General features: G+C 32.1%; 1 protein-coding gene across 3 annotated transcripts in view; it reads left to right on the top strand.

Annotated features, from left to right (window-relative positions):
- Window positions 1–13,019, top strand: part of LOC117104847 (dnaJ homolog subfamily C member 13-like) — a 39,339-nt gene continuing 26,320 nt past the window's right edge. For all 3 annotated transcript variants that reach the window (XM_033245691.1, XM_033245692.1, XM_033245690.1), the window contains exons 1-19: window positions 1–136; window positions 1,204–1,331; window positions 2,000–2,075; window positions 2,199–2,345; window positions 2,775–2,816; window positions 4,035–4,181; window positions 4,442–4,495; window positions 4,927–5,069; window positions 5,689–5,848; window positions 6,489–6,580; window positions 7,263–7,429; window positions 7,525–7,604; window positions 7,852–7,918; window positions 8,376–8,481; window positions 8,844–8,943; window positions 9,433–9,540; window positions 10,699–10,854; window positions 11,499–11,555; window positions 11,781–11,902. In XM_033245691.1, the coding sequence (XP_033101582.1) occupies window positions 1,249–1,331; window positions 2,000–2,075; window positions 2,199–2,345; window positions 2,775–2,816; window positions 4,035–4,181; window positions 4,442–4,495; window positions 4,927–5,069; window positions 5,689–5,848; window positions 6,489–6,580; window positions 7,263–7,429; window positions 7,525–7,604; window positions 7,852–7,918; window positions 8,376–8,481; window positions 8,844–8,943; window positions 9,433–9,540; window positions 10,699–10,854; window positions 11,499–11,555; window positions 11,781–11,902 (1,907 nt within the window). In that variant the 5' untranslated portion in view covers window positions 1–136; window positions 1,204–1,248. The remainder of the gene's footprint in view (window positions 137–1,203; window positions 1,332–1,999; window positions 2,076–2,198; window positions 2,346–2,774; window positions 2,817–4,034; window positions 4,182–4,441; window positions 4,496–4,926; window positions 5,070–5,688; window positions 5,849–6,488; window positions 6,581–7,262; window positions 7,430–7,524; window positions 7,605–7,851; window positions 7,919–8,375; window positions 8,482–8,843; window positions 8,944–9,432; window positions 9,541–10,698; window positions 10,855–11,498; window positions 11,556–11,780; window positions 11,903–13,019) is intronic.

Raw genomic sequence — 13,019 nt, 5'->3', positions numbered from 1 at the left:
CGACAACGATCGTGATCGATGGTGAGTCTACAGTACGTAGTTCATGTGAAAATGGCGACGATCGTATAGTCACGAGATCAGAAAGATACTCCTACTAAAATTGTATTTCCAGTCAATATTTAGGTCTATGAAATTGGTAAGACAATAACCTGTAAATTTAGTCGTGTTTGCAATTCACATAACGGTATATTTTAGTTTTGTTCATTAAACCGTAAGTCTTTTTTGCATAAGCCTAGGCACAGACCAGGTCACCGTCTAGCCGACCTACCGGTCTTAGGCTAGTCAATTCCCTACCCTTAGCAGGATTTCTGTAGGCGTTTTGCCGGAGTGATTAAAGGCCTAGCCTAGGCCTACATTGGCTTATTATAGATCACCGGCGTTTTATTTATATACCACGGAATCTAGGCCTAGGCTAGTTCCCATTTTAATATTTTTTCTCCTATTGTATTTTGTTCTAGGTACAGTACTTTTATAATTATTTAAAAAAAATAATTTTGTTGTAATTATAATAAAAATATGACCAAAACATGAATGAAGTACCGAAAATGCATTCCCATTAATTCCCATAATTAGGTTAGGAGTCAAGTATTGAGATGGGTGGGGGAGTTTATATGGATTGGGGACTGGCCTAGAAGGGTTAATGTGGGGGTCTTGAGGATTCATTCAGGGATGCTAGCTGGCAAAAATGTGAAATGAGTTGATTTTAACTAACTAATTGTAATTGTTTTGGCTGAGTGAATTTCCAGGGGGTGTGGTGGGGTGGCCTGGGCGGTGCAAGCTTTTTTGTGTGAGAGGTGAGCGCCCTCCAAGCCCCCCCCCCATAAATACAACTCTGAATTCCAGTCATCAGAAAGAATCAACAAATAAATAAATAAAAATATTTAGAAACATTGGAAATAAGAGGCCAGTTTCCGTGCAGATTCTCTTTCTCTATTGGTATCATCACATACAGCTGAATATAATAAGATTATCATCATTATTTCATTTTAGTGTCTGTGTTTCCCATTTCTGGGGTTAGGCCAAGACCTAGCAGAAGTGGCTTCTCCCACTTTTTCCCCTGCTGTCTGGGGAGGCCAAATTACACTAGTCTAACAACAGTATTTTTTGGATATAAAAATCTCAGTGTATATCTAGGAACTAGATACAAGGGGCCAGTCTAATAATACTAACTGCCACTATAATTTTTTTTTTTTTTGTAAATAGAATCTTTACTAATGTTACTGTGAAGAGTGAACCATTGTTATCAAGATGTCTGAAAGTAAGACGTTGCCAAAGAAGGGCAATGTAGACTTTGCAAGCTACTTCACCACAAAACACTCTTGGAGGGGCAAGTAAGTACTGTACAGTACTACAAATATACATTTTTATATAACAGTTTTTATATCATGTTATAATAGCGCTGTTATTTCATTTTTATTTTTTTTAATTATTTTCATTTTAATAAGGTCTCATTGATGGATGATTACATTGGTTGAATCATAGCTGAATAACTTGATAAATGGATAGATTGATGGATTGGTTAATGATGAATTGGTTGATGGGAATTGATTGATTGATGGATTGATTGATTGATAGATTGATTGAAGGATGAATTGAATGATTAATGGATTGATTTATTTGATTGATGGATGGATGGATTGATGGATGGACAGACAGATGAATTGTTTTATTGATTACTGAATGAATGAATTGATATGGATTGATTGATTGATTGATTGATGGATAGGTTGATGGATATATTGATGGATGGATTATTAATTGATTGATGGATTGATTGAATGATGGATTGATTGATTGATGGATTGATTGATTGATAAATTTATTGTTGGATAGATAGATTGATGGATTAATGGATTGATTGATTGGTTGATGGATTGATTGGTTGATGGAGTTTTTGATTGATTGATGGATGGATTGATGAGTGGATAGATGAATGATGGATGGATAAATAGATAGATAAACGGATGAATGAGTAATTGTTGTTGGCCTTGATTTTTAGATACAAAAGGATTTTTGCTGTTGGGACCAAAGGTGTGACTACGTACAACCCTGGAAATTTAGAAAACACAAATCATGTAAGTAATTGGAACTTAACATCTCTACCATCATTGTTCACCACCTTCTCTAGATAAAAATTTACAGTTGCTATAATTGTCATATTTGTTATTTATAGTGTTATCACATTTTTTCCTTTTCAGTGGATGTATGAAGAGTTTGTGAGCATTGGCCCAAATGTGAAAGCACCAACTACCAATGAATTTGTAATTTTATTCAGACGCGGGAAAAAGAATGAATCTATGCGTTTTTCCACCGAACACCGTGCTGATCTCATTACAGAAGCTTTGGTAATTATCATTACTGGCCAGATTCATGATTTACAGGGCAGGGTAGGGTGGAATGGGGCATCAGATGTCATAGGGTAGGAAGAACATGTTCCTTTCTACACCTGTTTACACTTTTATCAAACCCAGATTTTTAATATGTCGTCATTACATGTTACAAAATCTGCAGATATTATTTTTTTTATGTGAATCCTAATCATAAATTATTTCTCTCTATTGTATACTTATACTGCTTTAAATGGAAAAGCACAGATTTTAAAAAGTTGATGTCGCACAAGTTTAGGACATTTTTGAAAATTAAAAAAAAAAAACTATCTTTTTTTTTTTTTTTTTACAAGTTTTTATTCATAGTCAGTACATCCTTAAATTTTGTTTTGTGCTGCATGTGACAATTACTAATAAACTAATTAACATTTCCTACTTCATTTCCAGAAATTCAAGGATCAATTTAGTGGTTACAAGTCCAAGTCAAAGGTTAAACATCCTATTGTCTATTTGTACAGTCAGAGTAAAACTTGTTATTTACACAAAATAACAAGTTTTACTCTGACTTGTTATTTACACAAAATGAAATTGAAATTCTAACCTTAAGTGAAATTGGGTACATCATAATTGTTTTCTTTCAGTTAAAAAGTAAACATAATCACCTCATTATTGCTAATAATTTATTTTATAATGTGTACTGTAGTCGCATTTAGATCATTAAACCTACACACTGTATTATAACGTTAATGCTCAGATAATATTATGCTGTGTGTTATATTAGTGGAAATTTGTAGTGCATAATTTCTCTGCACCTATTTTTATATGAATAACAACAACCTACATTGAGTGATCCAAGTGACTGCTGATGGAATTTTGATTAATCAGACCATGTAGTCAGCAGTCTATTTCGTGAATGCTCATCTTTTCCCTGATCATCCTCCTCATCATCATCACCACCATCATCTTTATCACCATCATCTTCATAACCATCATTAACTTCATGATCATCAGTATCATCATTATCATTATCATCCTTTATCCTTTATCATAATTATCATCATTCATAATTTATATCATCTTCATCATTTATATCATAATCAATCACCATCAATCTGTATCATCACCATCATCTTTGTCACCATCATCTTCATTTAATATCATTACCATCAGTATCATCATTATCAATATCATCCTTATCCTTCATCATAATTATCATCATCATTATCATTCTTATCCTTCATCATAATTATCATCATCGTTCATTTATATTATCTTCATCATTTATATCATAATATATCACAATCAGTTTGTATTATCATCATCATCATCATAATTATCATCATTATCTTTTTACAGTAATGTCAAACATTTTTTATATTAATTTACAAAAAAGAAAACCACAATGAAACACTTAAATAGTGAGACATACAGTACTGTTATGGGGTGAGATGCATAGGAGACACGTTGGTTTGATTATAAATTATTATTTATTCATAAAAATTGTACAAACCATATGCTACAATTGTGAACAAAATAGTAGAAGGCAGGTGCAGCCACCACCATTAAAACTCAAGCAAGAGAATGGCTTTATGAAAACTGTAAACCTCGATTATTATTCGATTATTTTTTTCCACTGACATCAACTTCTTAAGATATAGTTTCAAGTATAGAGTCAGATTTAACTTGCATGGTCTGTTTTTATTCCAGCGTTTTAATTGCTACAAACATCACTGGAGTGAGAACCGAATTCCTGTCATCCTGGATGTTAACGATTGTGGTATCGATCAAATTTGTCCAACAACAAATAAAGTCCTCACAACGTACTACTACAAAGACATTGAAGGCTTTACTAATGTGAGTACTGCACTCTAATATTATTACCTGTTGAATGCTGTTTCAATATAATATACAATTAATATATATGATATCGTATATAAAAAATACAATAAATTTATATAATGTATTTTTGGTCACAAAAATTGTTGATAATATTTTGAGAAAAATGAGTTGTTGCCTATATGATTTGACCCTATGACCCATTTTGTTGGCGTCATAAAGTAGAATGGTTGTTTTCTTTTACATTATTTTGGTTATATTTCAATTATTTTTCCCAGGTAAGTGGATATCCAGGCGGTTTTGCAATAATCTATGGTGGATTTAGCCGACTTGTAAGTTCATTTCCATTCTATCTTTAGTTCTAACAATATTGTAAATAGTGTACTTATTACTTAGTGTAGTACAGTAGTATTTCTAGCATCCAAAAGTTATTTTGATTATATTTTTGAAATGTATAATTTTCAGGAATCTGAATCTGATATTTTGAATAATGACAGATAAAACATCACCTAATTAAACTTATTAAAAATATAGGCTATCCCTTTTAACATACCTAATACGTTACTGTAGTTTTTTTTGTATAGATGTTTTTATCATGTACAGTACAGCAGTTTTTTCCGATTAAAATAATGTCCTATGTTGTAATCTTAAGTTTAAATGCAATGTGAGATTAATATCAAAAAGTTGATTGTCAAAATTTAAATTTAATATCCTATTATAGAAATATTGTTTATTACCATTTTTTAACATTTTTTTCTTTCAGCATTTATTCGCATCAGAGCAGCGGGATGATCTACTGAAATATGCGATGGAATGCGCTGGAATTTATATTGGCGTCATGCTACGAGTTCGCAAAGAACCTATTACATTTGATCAGTTTGTACTGAACAGATTTGGAAAGTACAGGTGAGAAAAAGGACGTTTTGACATGTGTTTCAGTGGTATCGGAAGATGTGTTAGAAGAATTATATTAGGAGTGTTGAAGAGAAGAACAGAGGAAGGAGTTGTTAACTACTCTCCTTATTCTGGAGTGCCTTGTTTGGATGAATTTAAATAAGTAATGTTCTCAATAACATAATAATAATAACTTAAAATAATTGAAGTTATAGTGCTCTAAATGTTATGGGGCTTGAAAGAACAAAGAAAAGGCCAAAGATTGGAATTGTTGAGCTGCCCAGTCACAGCAGTATTTAGAATTAGGGTTGATCAGTCAGCAATTTTTTATATTTGTTATTTGACTAGGCTTAATTCTAAAGCCGGTCGTCAGCCGACACGATTCTATGATGAATGCAACACCACAATGCGCGCGCAGCAGATTGTTTGTAGTGGCGATTCCTTCAGACTACCACCGGCAATCAGCAGAAAGCGTTGCATTGTGGTAGCACTAACAGGAAGTGGAGTTGGATTTGTCGTGCGATGATCTTATGACGCAGTCAGCGTCCGTCTTTAGACTTAGTTCATACTGTCTCACTTTATATGTATGTATTTATTTAATTATTGAATATTTATTATATTTACATTGCAGTGATGACAATAGTCTGACATCCTTAGCTGAGTTCAATGTCCAAAAATTTTCACCCCGACATCCTAAACCAGTGCGAAGAGTCCTCTGTCTGACGGAAACGTGTTTGGTTGAGCGTGACCCAGCCACGTACAATGCTGTTTCTGCCAAGCCTTTATGCGATGTAAGTTTTTATTATCTGATTATATTAAACGGGAATAACTCTAGTCCTACTTGGCAATTTTTGTTACTATTATCTATTGTCTACAGTATTTCAGAATGAATGAAATTAAATAAATATATTTTTAGATAAATAATAAGTTAAAATATCAATAGTAATAATAATATATGATTTTTGATACAATTTCTATATGATACAAACCTAAGACCTCAGGACATGAATTTATAAAATGGATTATGCTAATAATATTTTTATTTTTTTAGGTAGTTAAACAAAGGTCAAGTATATATAGTTTATATTCAACACAGACAACCTAAAAGTAATTTGTTGTGTGCAGAGAAAAATCAATATGTTTATAATTATATGACAATTTAATCGTAATTTATCATATTTCGCATATTGAATGATTTTTTTCTTTAGCAAAAAAAATAATTGACTATAACAGCTAATAAACATAAGCAAAAAATATTTAGCTTTAACCATGTTTTTTAATAATGTATTTAAGGGCGGTCAAAAAAAAAAGAAGATGCAAAGTCCAGTTCAATTTCCAAGTTGAAGTTAATAGGAAAGTTAAATGGAAGGATGGAAGGTTTTTCAGTCTTTTTTGTTTGCATAATACATAAATAACTAATTTCCTTTACAGGTGTTTGCATTGGTACGTAGCAAAGAAAGCCCACAGATTTTTTATGTAGAGTTCGTCAAAGGTTATAATCGGAAATTCTCATCAACGGATAGGTATAATTTTTTTAATTATTATTACTAAAGTATTATTGTTGTTTATTATAATTGATAATTATATTAATAGGAAAGTGACTTTTGGAAACTTTTGTTAAATTATTCGTATTTTAGTTATCTTTTCTAATATACAGTTCTCTTTGAACTTATGGAAATAAGAATAAAAAAATCAAATCATGTTTTCTGAAAATGTTACCAGAACCAGATCTTCGTATTTTAATGTTTGATGATGTTGAAACAATGAAGGTCCTGTCACATGCTTCAGTTTGGAATTATAGAAATATATCTTTTCAGTGCTTTGTATAGACACAATCAAATTTGAATACAATTCTCTGTTTTACTGGATGCCAATGAAGAGTGAAACAACATTTGCTCTGTCCTGTTTAAATTGAACACTATCCAAACAGCCCAGTATGCAACCGTAACCAGATGTTTTGCATGGTAGCCATCGATAACTGGCATTTGCACCCTAGAGGGTGCACTTCATAAATGGTTCCCTGTTAAAAATACGAATGCATGATTAATTATCAATTGAAAGTTATATGAATACTATGTTTACATTTTGAAGCATGCTCAAAGTTATTACATACATTTGTGAGAAAACATTTTAAAACACTTTTTTTTAATTGATTGTTTTTTTTTTATATTTTAAAATATTGATTCACTTTTTTTGACCCAACAGAGACAACCTGATAGCTAGTGTTCTTGATGGTGTCCGTGCAAGTGGTAATCGCGATGCTCACGTAAAGATGACTTTTTCAGATAGGGGTGTCCGCCATGCACCATTCTACGTGCCAGTTGACGAGGAAGTCGAAGCTCATCACTTGAAATTTCTGGCTCAACCACCAGGTGTGTGCGTAGACTATTCGAAAATACCAATCAATTGATCTTCTATTGACTGTAAACGAGAACTGACTATTATTATTATTATGTTTACATATTAGGTAATAACTTTGCTGATGCTGTTGTTCGTTTCAACAATAATGTTTCTTACAGCGGTCTTCTCCACGCCGTTACCCAGGATGTAAGTTTATTGATTCTTTTAATTGATAAATCAATAATAAATATTTTATGAAATCGTTGTGTGGGCTATAAAGTGTACATCTTAAACTAAATAACTTATGTGGTTGGTTAGTGAAAGTGCTTGCCTTCCAATTATGGGGTTGTGGGTTAAAATTCTGTGAAACGTCAAGAGTTTATTTAAAATAGTCTGATGAAACATAGTAATAATAATACAATAATTGATATAGTAATTGTCTTCTTCCCAACAGGGATTCTTCACAGATAACAAGGAAAGAATGATCAACGTAGCATTACTTGCTTTGTTGGCACGTGAAGGTACTTACTTTCAAATTTTTATTTCTTATTTTATTTCGATTACACCCAACAGTGGTATCGCCCATTACAGGATGTATTAAAAATACACATATAATATATAATAAAATACAAGATAACATACAATAAATAACTTACAATAAAGTTGTTTTGTATACTGTAAGTTGTTAACTTGTGTCAGTAAACAGAATCATTTTATTATCTTTTTAACTGAGCATGTCAATCAACTATTTTTACTACTAACAGTTAAATTTTTATAACATATGTAATTGTTAGGTATAGTAAATTTTTAATTGTTAGGTATAGTTTTTTTTTTGTTGGACTTATATTAAATTTTACTATTTTTAAAATGCCAAATAAATTCAAATATAAGTTAATGAACATGATCGTTATAATGAGGATGTAATAATTCAGTTAAAGATCACAATAGAGGTAATTATATATTTTTTCCTTCACATAGGTGATCAGAACATAATACCTTCTGAAGAGTTGGAGAGCCAGTTTCAAGCTTTACGGCGGCTAGTAGCCTCTAAAGCTGGCTTTGGAGCTTTTACACAAATTCCAAAGTAAGCCTTTTCAACTTTGTTTTATCAGAAAAAATATAGAGATGATCTCCTAGCATTTTGCACTTAAAAATACAGAGAATCACTCTTGTTATTAATGAAAATTACCCAGTACGTACATACTTAGAAAGTGTCATTGTTGAATATTTGAAAAATAAAATCTGTTTGAAATATTTTATTTTGAAATGCTGTATTTTAAGTATTATTATTATTGAAATTTTATGTATTTTGTTAATAATTTTTCTATTTATAAGAAATAATTTAAATAATAATACTTTTTGAAAAAGTGAACTTCTGATGATAATCGATATTGATTTATAAGAAACTTCCATTAAAAAAAAGTTTTTTCTGATTTTGATTTACAGATTTCGTGAGAAAGTTGGTGTTAAGGTTGTAAAAGCTCTAAAGCGACAAGACGATGGTGTCACACATGCTGCCATTGATATGCTGTCTGCTCTCATGCAGGTAATTAACTATTAGCAGTCAATCATTAATTAATCAAGATGCTAGATCATGATTATTTAATTAACTAGTTAATAAATAATAATGTGAATGAAATAAAATATTAATTGATATATTTTATGTATGTACTCTCAAAATGAAGTGTATATCAAACTCTCAAAGGTTATGAAACCATGTTATTGAACTTTAAGAAATTTGATCAACAATGACTATTTTGATGCTGATTTTTGTTCTATTTAATTGTAGTTTTACCCTAATTTCCTGTACATTATTTAATGTTAAGTTAATAAATTTACATTTCTTTTTTGTGAGGCACTAGTAAAGTCAGTACTTTTTCAGTTAACTGAATAGAAGTTACTGTGTTTAATAAAAGTATTTTACTTTTCATTTTGTGAAATAGACAATTTTTAAAATTAATTTTTAAAATAAATAATAATAATGATATATAGGTTTATATAATAAGTTTATGTTATGTTCATTATATTTTTACAGCCTATGCATGATGATTATGATCTGAGACAAGAACAGCTAAACAAAGCTTCACTTCTTTCATCTAAAAAATTCCTAGAAAGCCTTCTTGATCTGTTCACAACGCATGTGGTAAGCAGCACAGAGATACACCCATAATTTTCTCTCGTAATTATGATAAAGACTGTAGAAGTCTGCAATACACACTGGCTTATTGCTGTGAAGCAGCCAATTTATATTCTTGACAGCAATTTGACCTCTGAAAGGTCATTGTTTGTCAAAAAAACAAGGACCTAAGACGACTGAAAAGCGGAGTTTCCTTCTTTCGTTCTGCCGGGTAAAATCAATTACTTTAGGCGACGTTTGTAGACTAACCTACTCGTACCAACGTCCGAATGTCTCGCCAGCCTTATCCTACTCTAGGCCTAGACTAGCTAGGATGGTATAGGCCTAGCCTTGAAGGGGCGAAGGTCCCAATGAAAAACAACGTCGCTCTTTGATAGCTAACATTGTCTATTTAACATCACAATAATTCATTATTAAACTTATAGTTGTTTTTTGAATTGTACTCCACAAATCTCAGCCGATACCTCACACAACTCGCTAACGTCTCTATTGTCGTGACGTCATGGCTCGCTGGCTCACACTTGTGATATGTCTCGCACTTGTGATCAAATAACACGCTGGCTCGCACTTTGGCAACACTCTTTGGCAGTCAACTCGCCCCTAGAAAACCCGCCCTTGGAAACTTGCCCCATAAAAAAATGTACATTTCCTAGACCATGCAGTCTTCAAAATAAAAATTGTAACCTTTGATAATCAACTACATTTTCTACATACATTGAAATTTTTGAAACTTTATTTTAAAAAAACCGAAACCATAATTCACCACACTATAGACACTTTTTGACAAAAATGAAAAATTACGACTTTGTTACCCAATGAGAAGTGTTCTAATATAGACAATGGGTCGTGTCTCATATTATTTGTTATATTGTGCTCATATTACTTGTTATATTTTTATTATTCATTATTTTCACTTGACTCGCATAAATAATTTTGTTCGAAGAACATTTATATGCAGTTGTACTTCGCAGCACTTCACTTGCAATTTGCAATTTCTAGTTGTAATTACTGTTGATGGTAATGTGGTAATGTAAATATTATGAAACACAGTGAGGAATATTTAGTATGCTTCATATAATAGTTATTGTTTTATTTGTTAATGTTGTTGATATTGTTATTATAATTTGATACAAAAAAAAACCAGTATTCTCAATTATATCTTAGATTCGTGGTACTGGAGCACTAGTGATCACATCCCTGCTTGATTTCTTGACCTTTGCACTCTGTGCGCCATATAGCGAGACAACTGATGGAAACTTGTTTGATTCGCTACTGGAACAGGTTGCTGGAAAGGGAAGAGTACTCTACAAGCTTTTCCAGGTTAGTGAAGCATGTTCTTATTTTTAGTACAGTCCTAAACACTCTTAGATACAATGCCGTAGGTCATTCTTTCTATTCTATTGAAATTCAGGCATGACCTATAAGATTCAAACAAACACATATTATCAAAGTATTATCAAACATTATCTGTTATCTGTCCACACTATAAAATGTCCTTTGACAAAGATCTATGGTATGCATATATATGTAGTCATGATGTGCCTATATATACTCATGATGTGATGTCATCATGACCATATTTAGGGATGTCAGTGTTTTTGTCTAATCAAATTTGATAGTCTGGACAGGGTTGTAAGTCTGACAGATATAAATCTGATGGTGTATGGCATGCACAGCTCTCATTATGTGGCTTAAGTGGTGGAATTATTTTGTAGCTATGTAAAAACAGCAAGGTTTAACAAGACCATGTAATTTTAATGTTTGTAAGCTACACTTTTACTTTGTTCTTTTATTAGGAATGATGTGTTGCTTACTTGAAGTATTCAAGGGGAATTATTTTTTTGTATTATTTGTTTATCTGCTAAAAATCATAGTACAATATTGTTATTTTTTCTGATACAAACTTATTATATAAATTCATAGTTAATAGAATATTACTAAATATAATCTTGAATCTGTAATAGCATCCTTCGATGACTGTGGTAAAAGGAGCCGGCCTTGTTATGAAAGCTATCATTGAGGTAAGTCTGTTTCATGTCAATTTAAAAATAGAATTCTCATCTGAACCATTCTGTGGTAGGGGAAGCTTTGAACATGCAGATGTGTCAGACTACATATTTGAAACATATGGTATATAGTCACCAGCTTCTAAACCAGCCTACTCTTCCATCATCCTTGAACTTCTTACTGTTGCCTTTCCTACTCTCACTTTTTTGTTTAAAATATTTGGTGCAATTATTTTCTAGGAAGGGGATGCAGAAATTGCTGCCAAGATGCAAGACCTTGCATTGGCTGAGGGTGCTCTTCCAAGACATCTCCATACAGCCATGTTTACCACAAGTTCAGATGGTAGGATGTTAACCAATAGGTAAGATCTTGTATTAGGCTTCACCTTGCTCAAGGTTTGGAGCCTTTCTATGGCTGGAAGCCCACTGATTATCTTACCTTATTAGTAAGTAAGAATGTATGATAGTATATAATATGATGATAGTAATAATCATTGATCTATGGCCTATGATTTCTTTGGACAGCACTGGCCATTCTAGATGGATTCAGTTTCTTTACGTACTTGGATAAATGTTATGAGCCTTTCCATTTACTTATATCCAATTATTTTACACAAATCATGCTAGTCTGCATAGTAGTAAAGTATGTAATATGTTTTACCAAGCATAACTTGTGCTTCATACTCATAGTAGAACAGCTAAGGGCCAAAAACTGGCCAAGTTGTGCACTATATTACCAAAGCAAAAAATATCTTTGATATGTGTAGATTTTAAAATATGTTTTGTGCCGAGTTTCTGACGCCTGCTATGGCCACCATTTTGAATTAAAAATGGCCGCCTTTAAAAGACTGGTTCCATATATCTTGGCAACGGAAAATCATAGACTTGATTTTGGTCTCAAGTTGTTTGGAACATACATGTTTCTATTTGCTCTAATGTACCATTTTGCCCAAAAGTGACCGAAAATTGCATTTTTAGCCTTTGACCCTAGACACCCAGCATACTCATATCTCCAAGACGGTTGGTCAGAGAGACCTAATTTTGACCTCAAATAGTTCAGAACATGCACGTTCCTATTTGCACTAATGCAACATTTGCCCTAAAGTGACTGGAAGTGAAGTTTATGACTTTTGACCATAGGTACCTTGCAGGATATCAATATCTGCATAACTGTTGGTCATAGAGACCTAAGTTTGGCCTCAAATTGTTTTGAACATACATATTTCTATTTGCACTAATGCAAAATTTTGTCTAAAAGTGATTGGAAATCACATATCTGGCTTTTGACCCTAAGGGCCCTGTAGCATATCCATACCTTCATATATATATATATATATATATATATATTGCAACCATAATGCCAATTGGAGCGACAAAAATCGCAAAGATAAAGAGAATCACTGGGAACTTTTACTTAAAACCACCACACCATTTGGACTCAATATTAGGAACGTTCTCCCAGTACACTAAATTGAACCT

Source organism: Anneissia japonica, unplaced genomic scaffold (genome assembly GCF_011630105.1).
Source record: "Anneissia japonica isolate Jap-2015-1 unplaced genomic scaffold, ASM1163010v1 scaffold287834_len5846547_cov211, whole genome shotgun sequence".
Taxonomy (NCBI): Eukaryota; Metazoa; Echinodermata; class Crinoidea; order Comatulida; family Comatulidae; genus Anneissia; species Anneissia japonica.
Note: the sequence above shows the minus strand (reverse complement) of the source record. Positions and strands in the feature narration are given on the sequence as shown.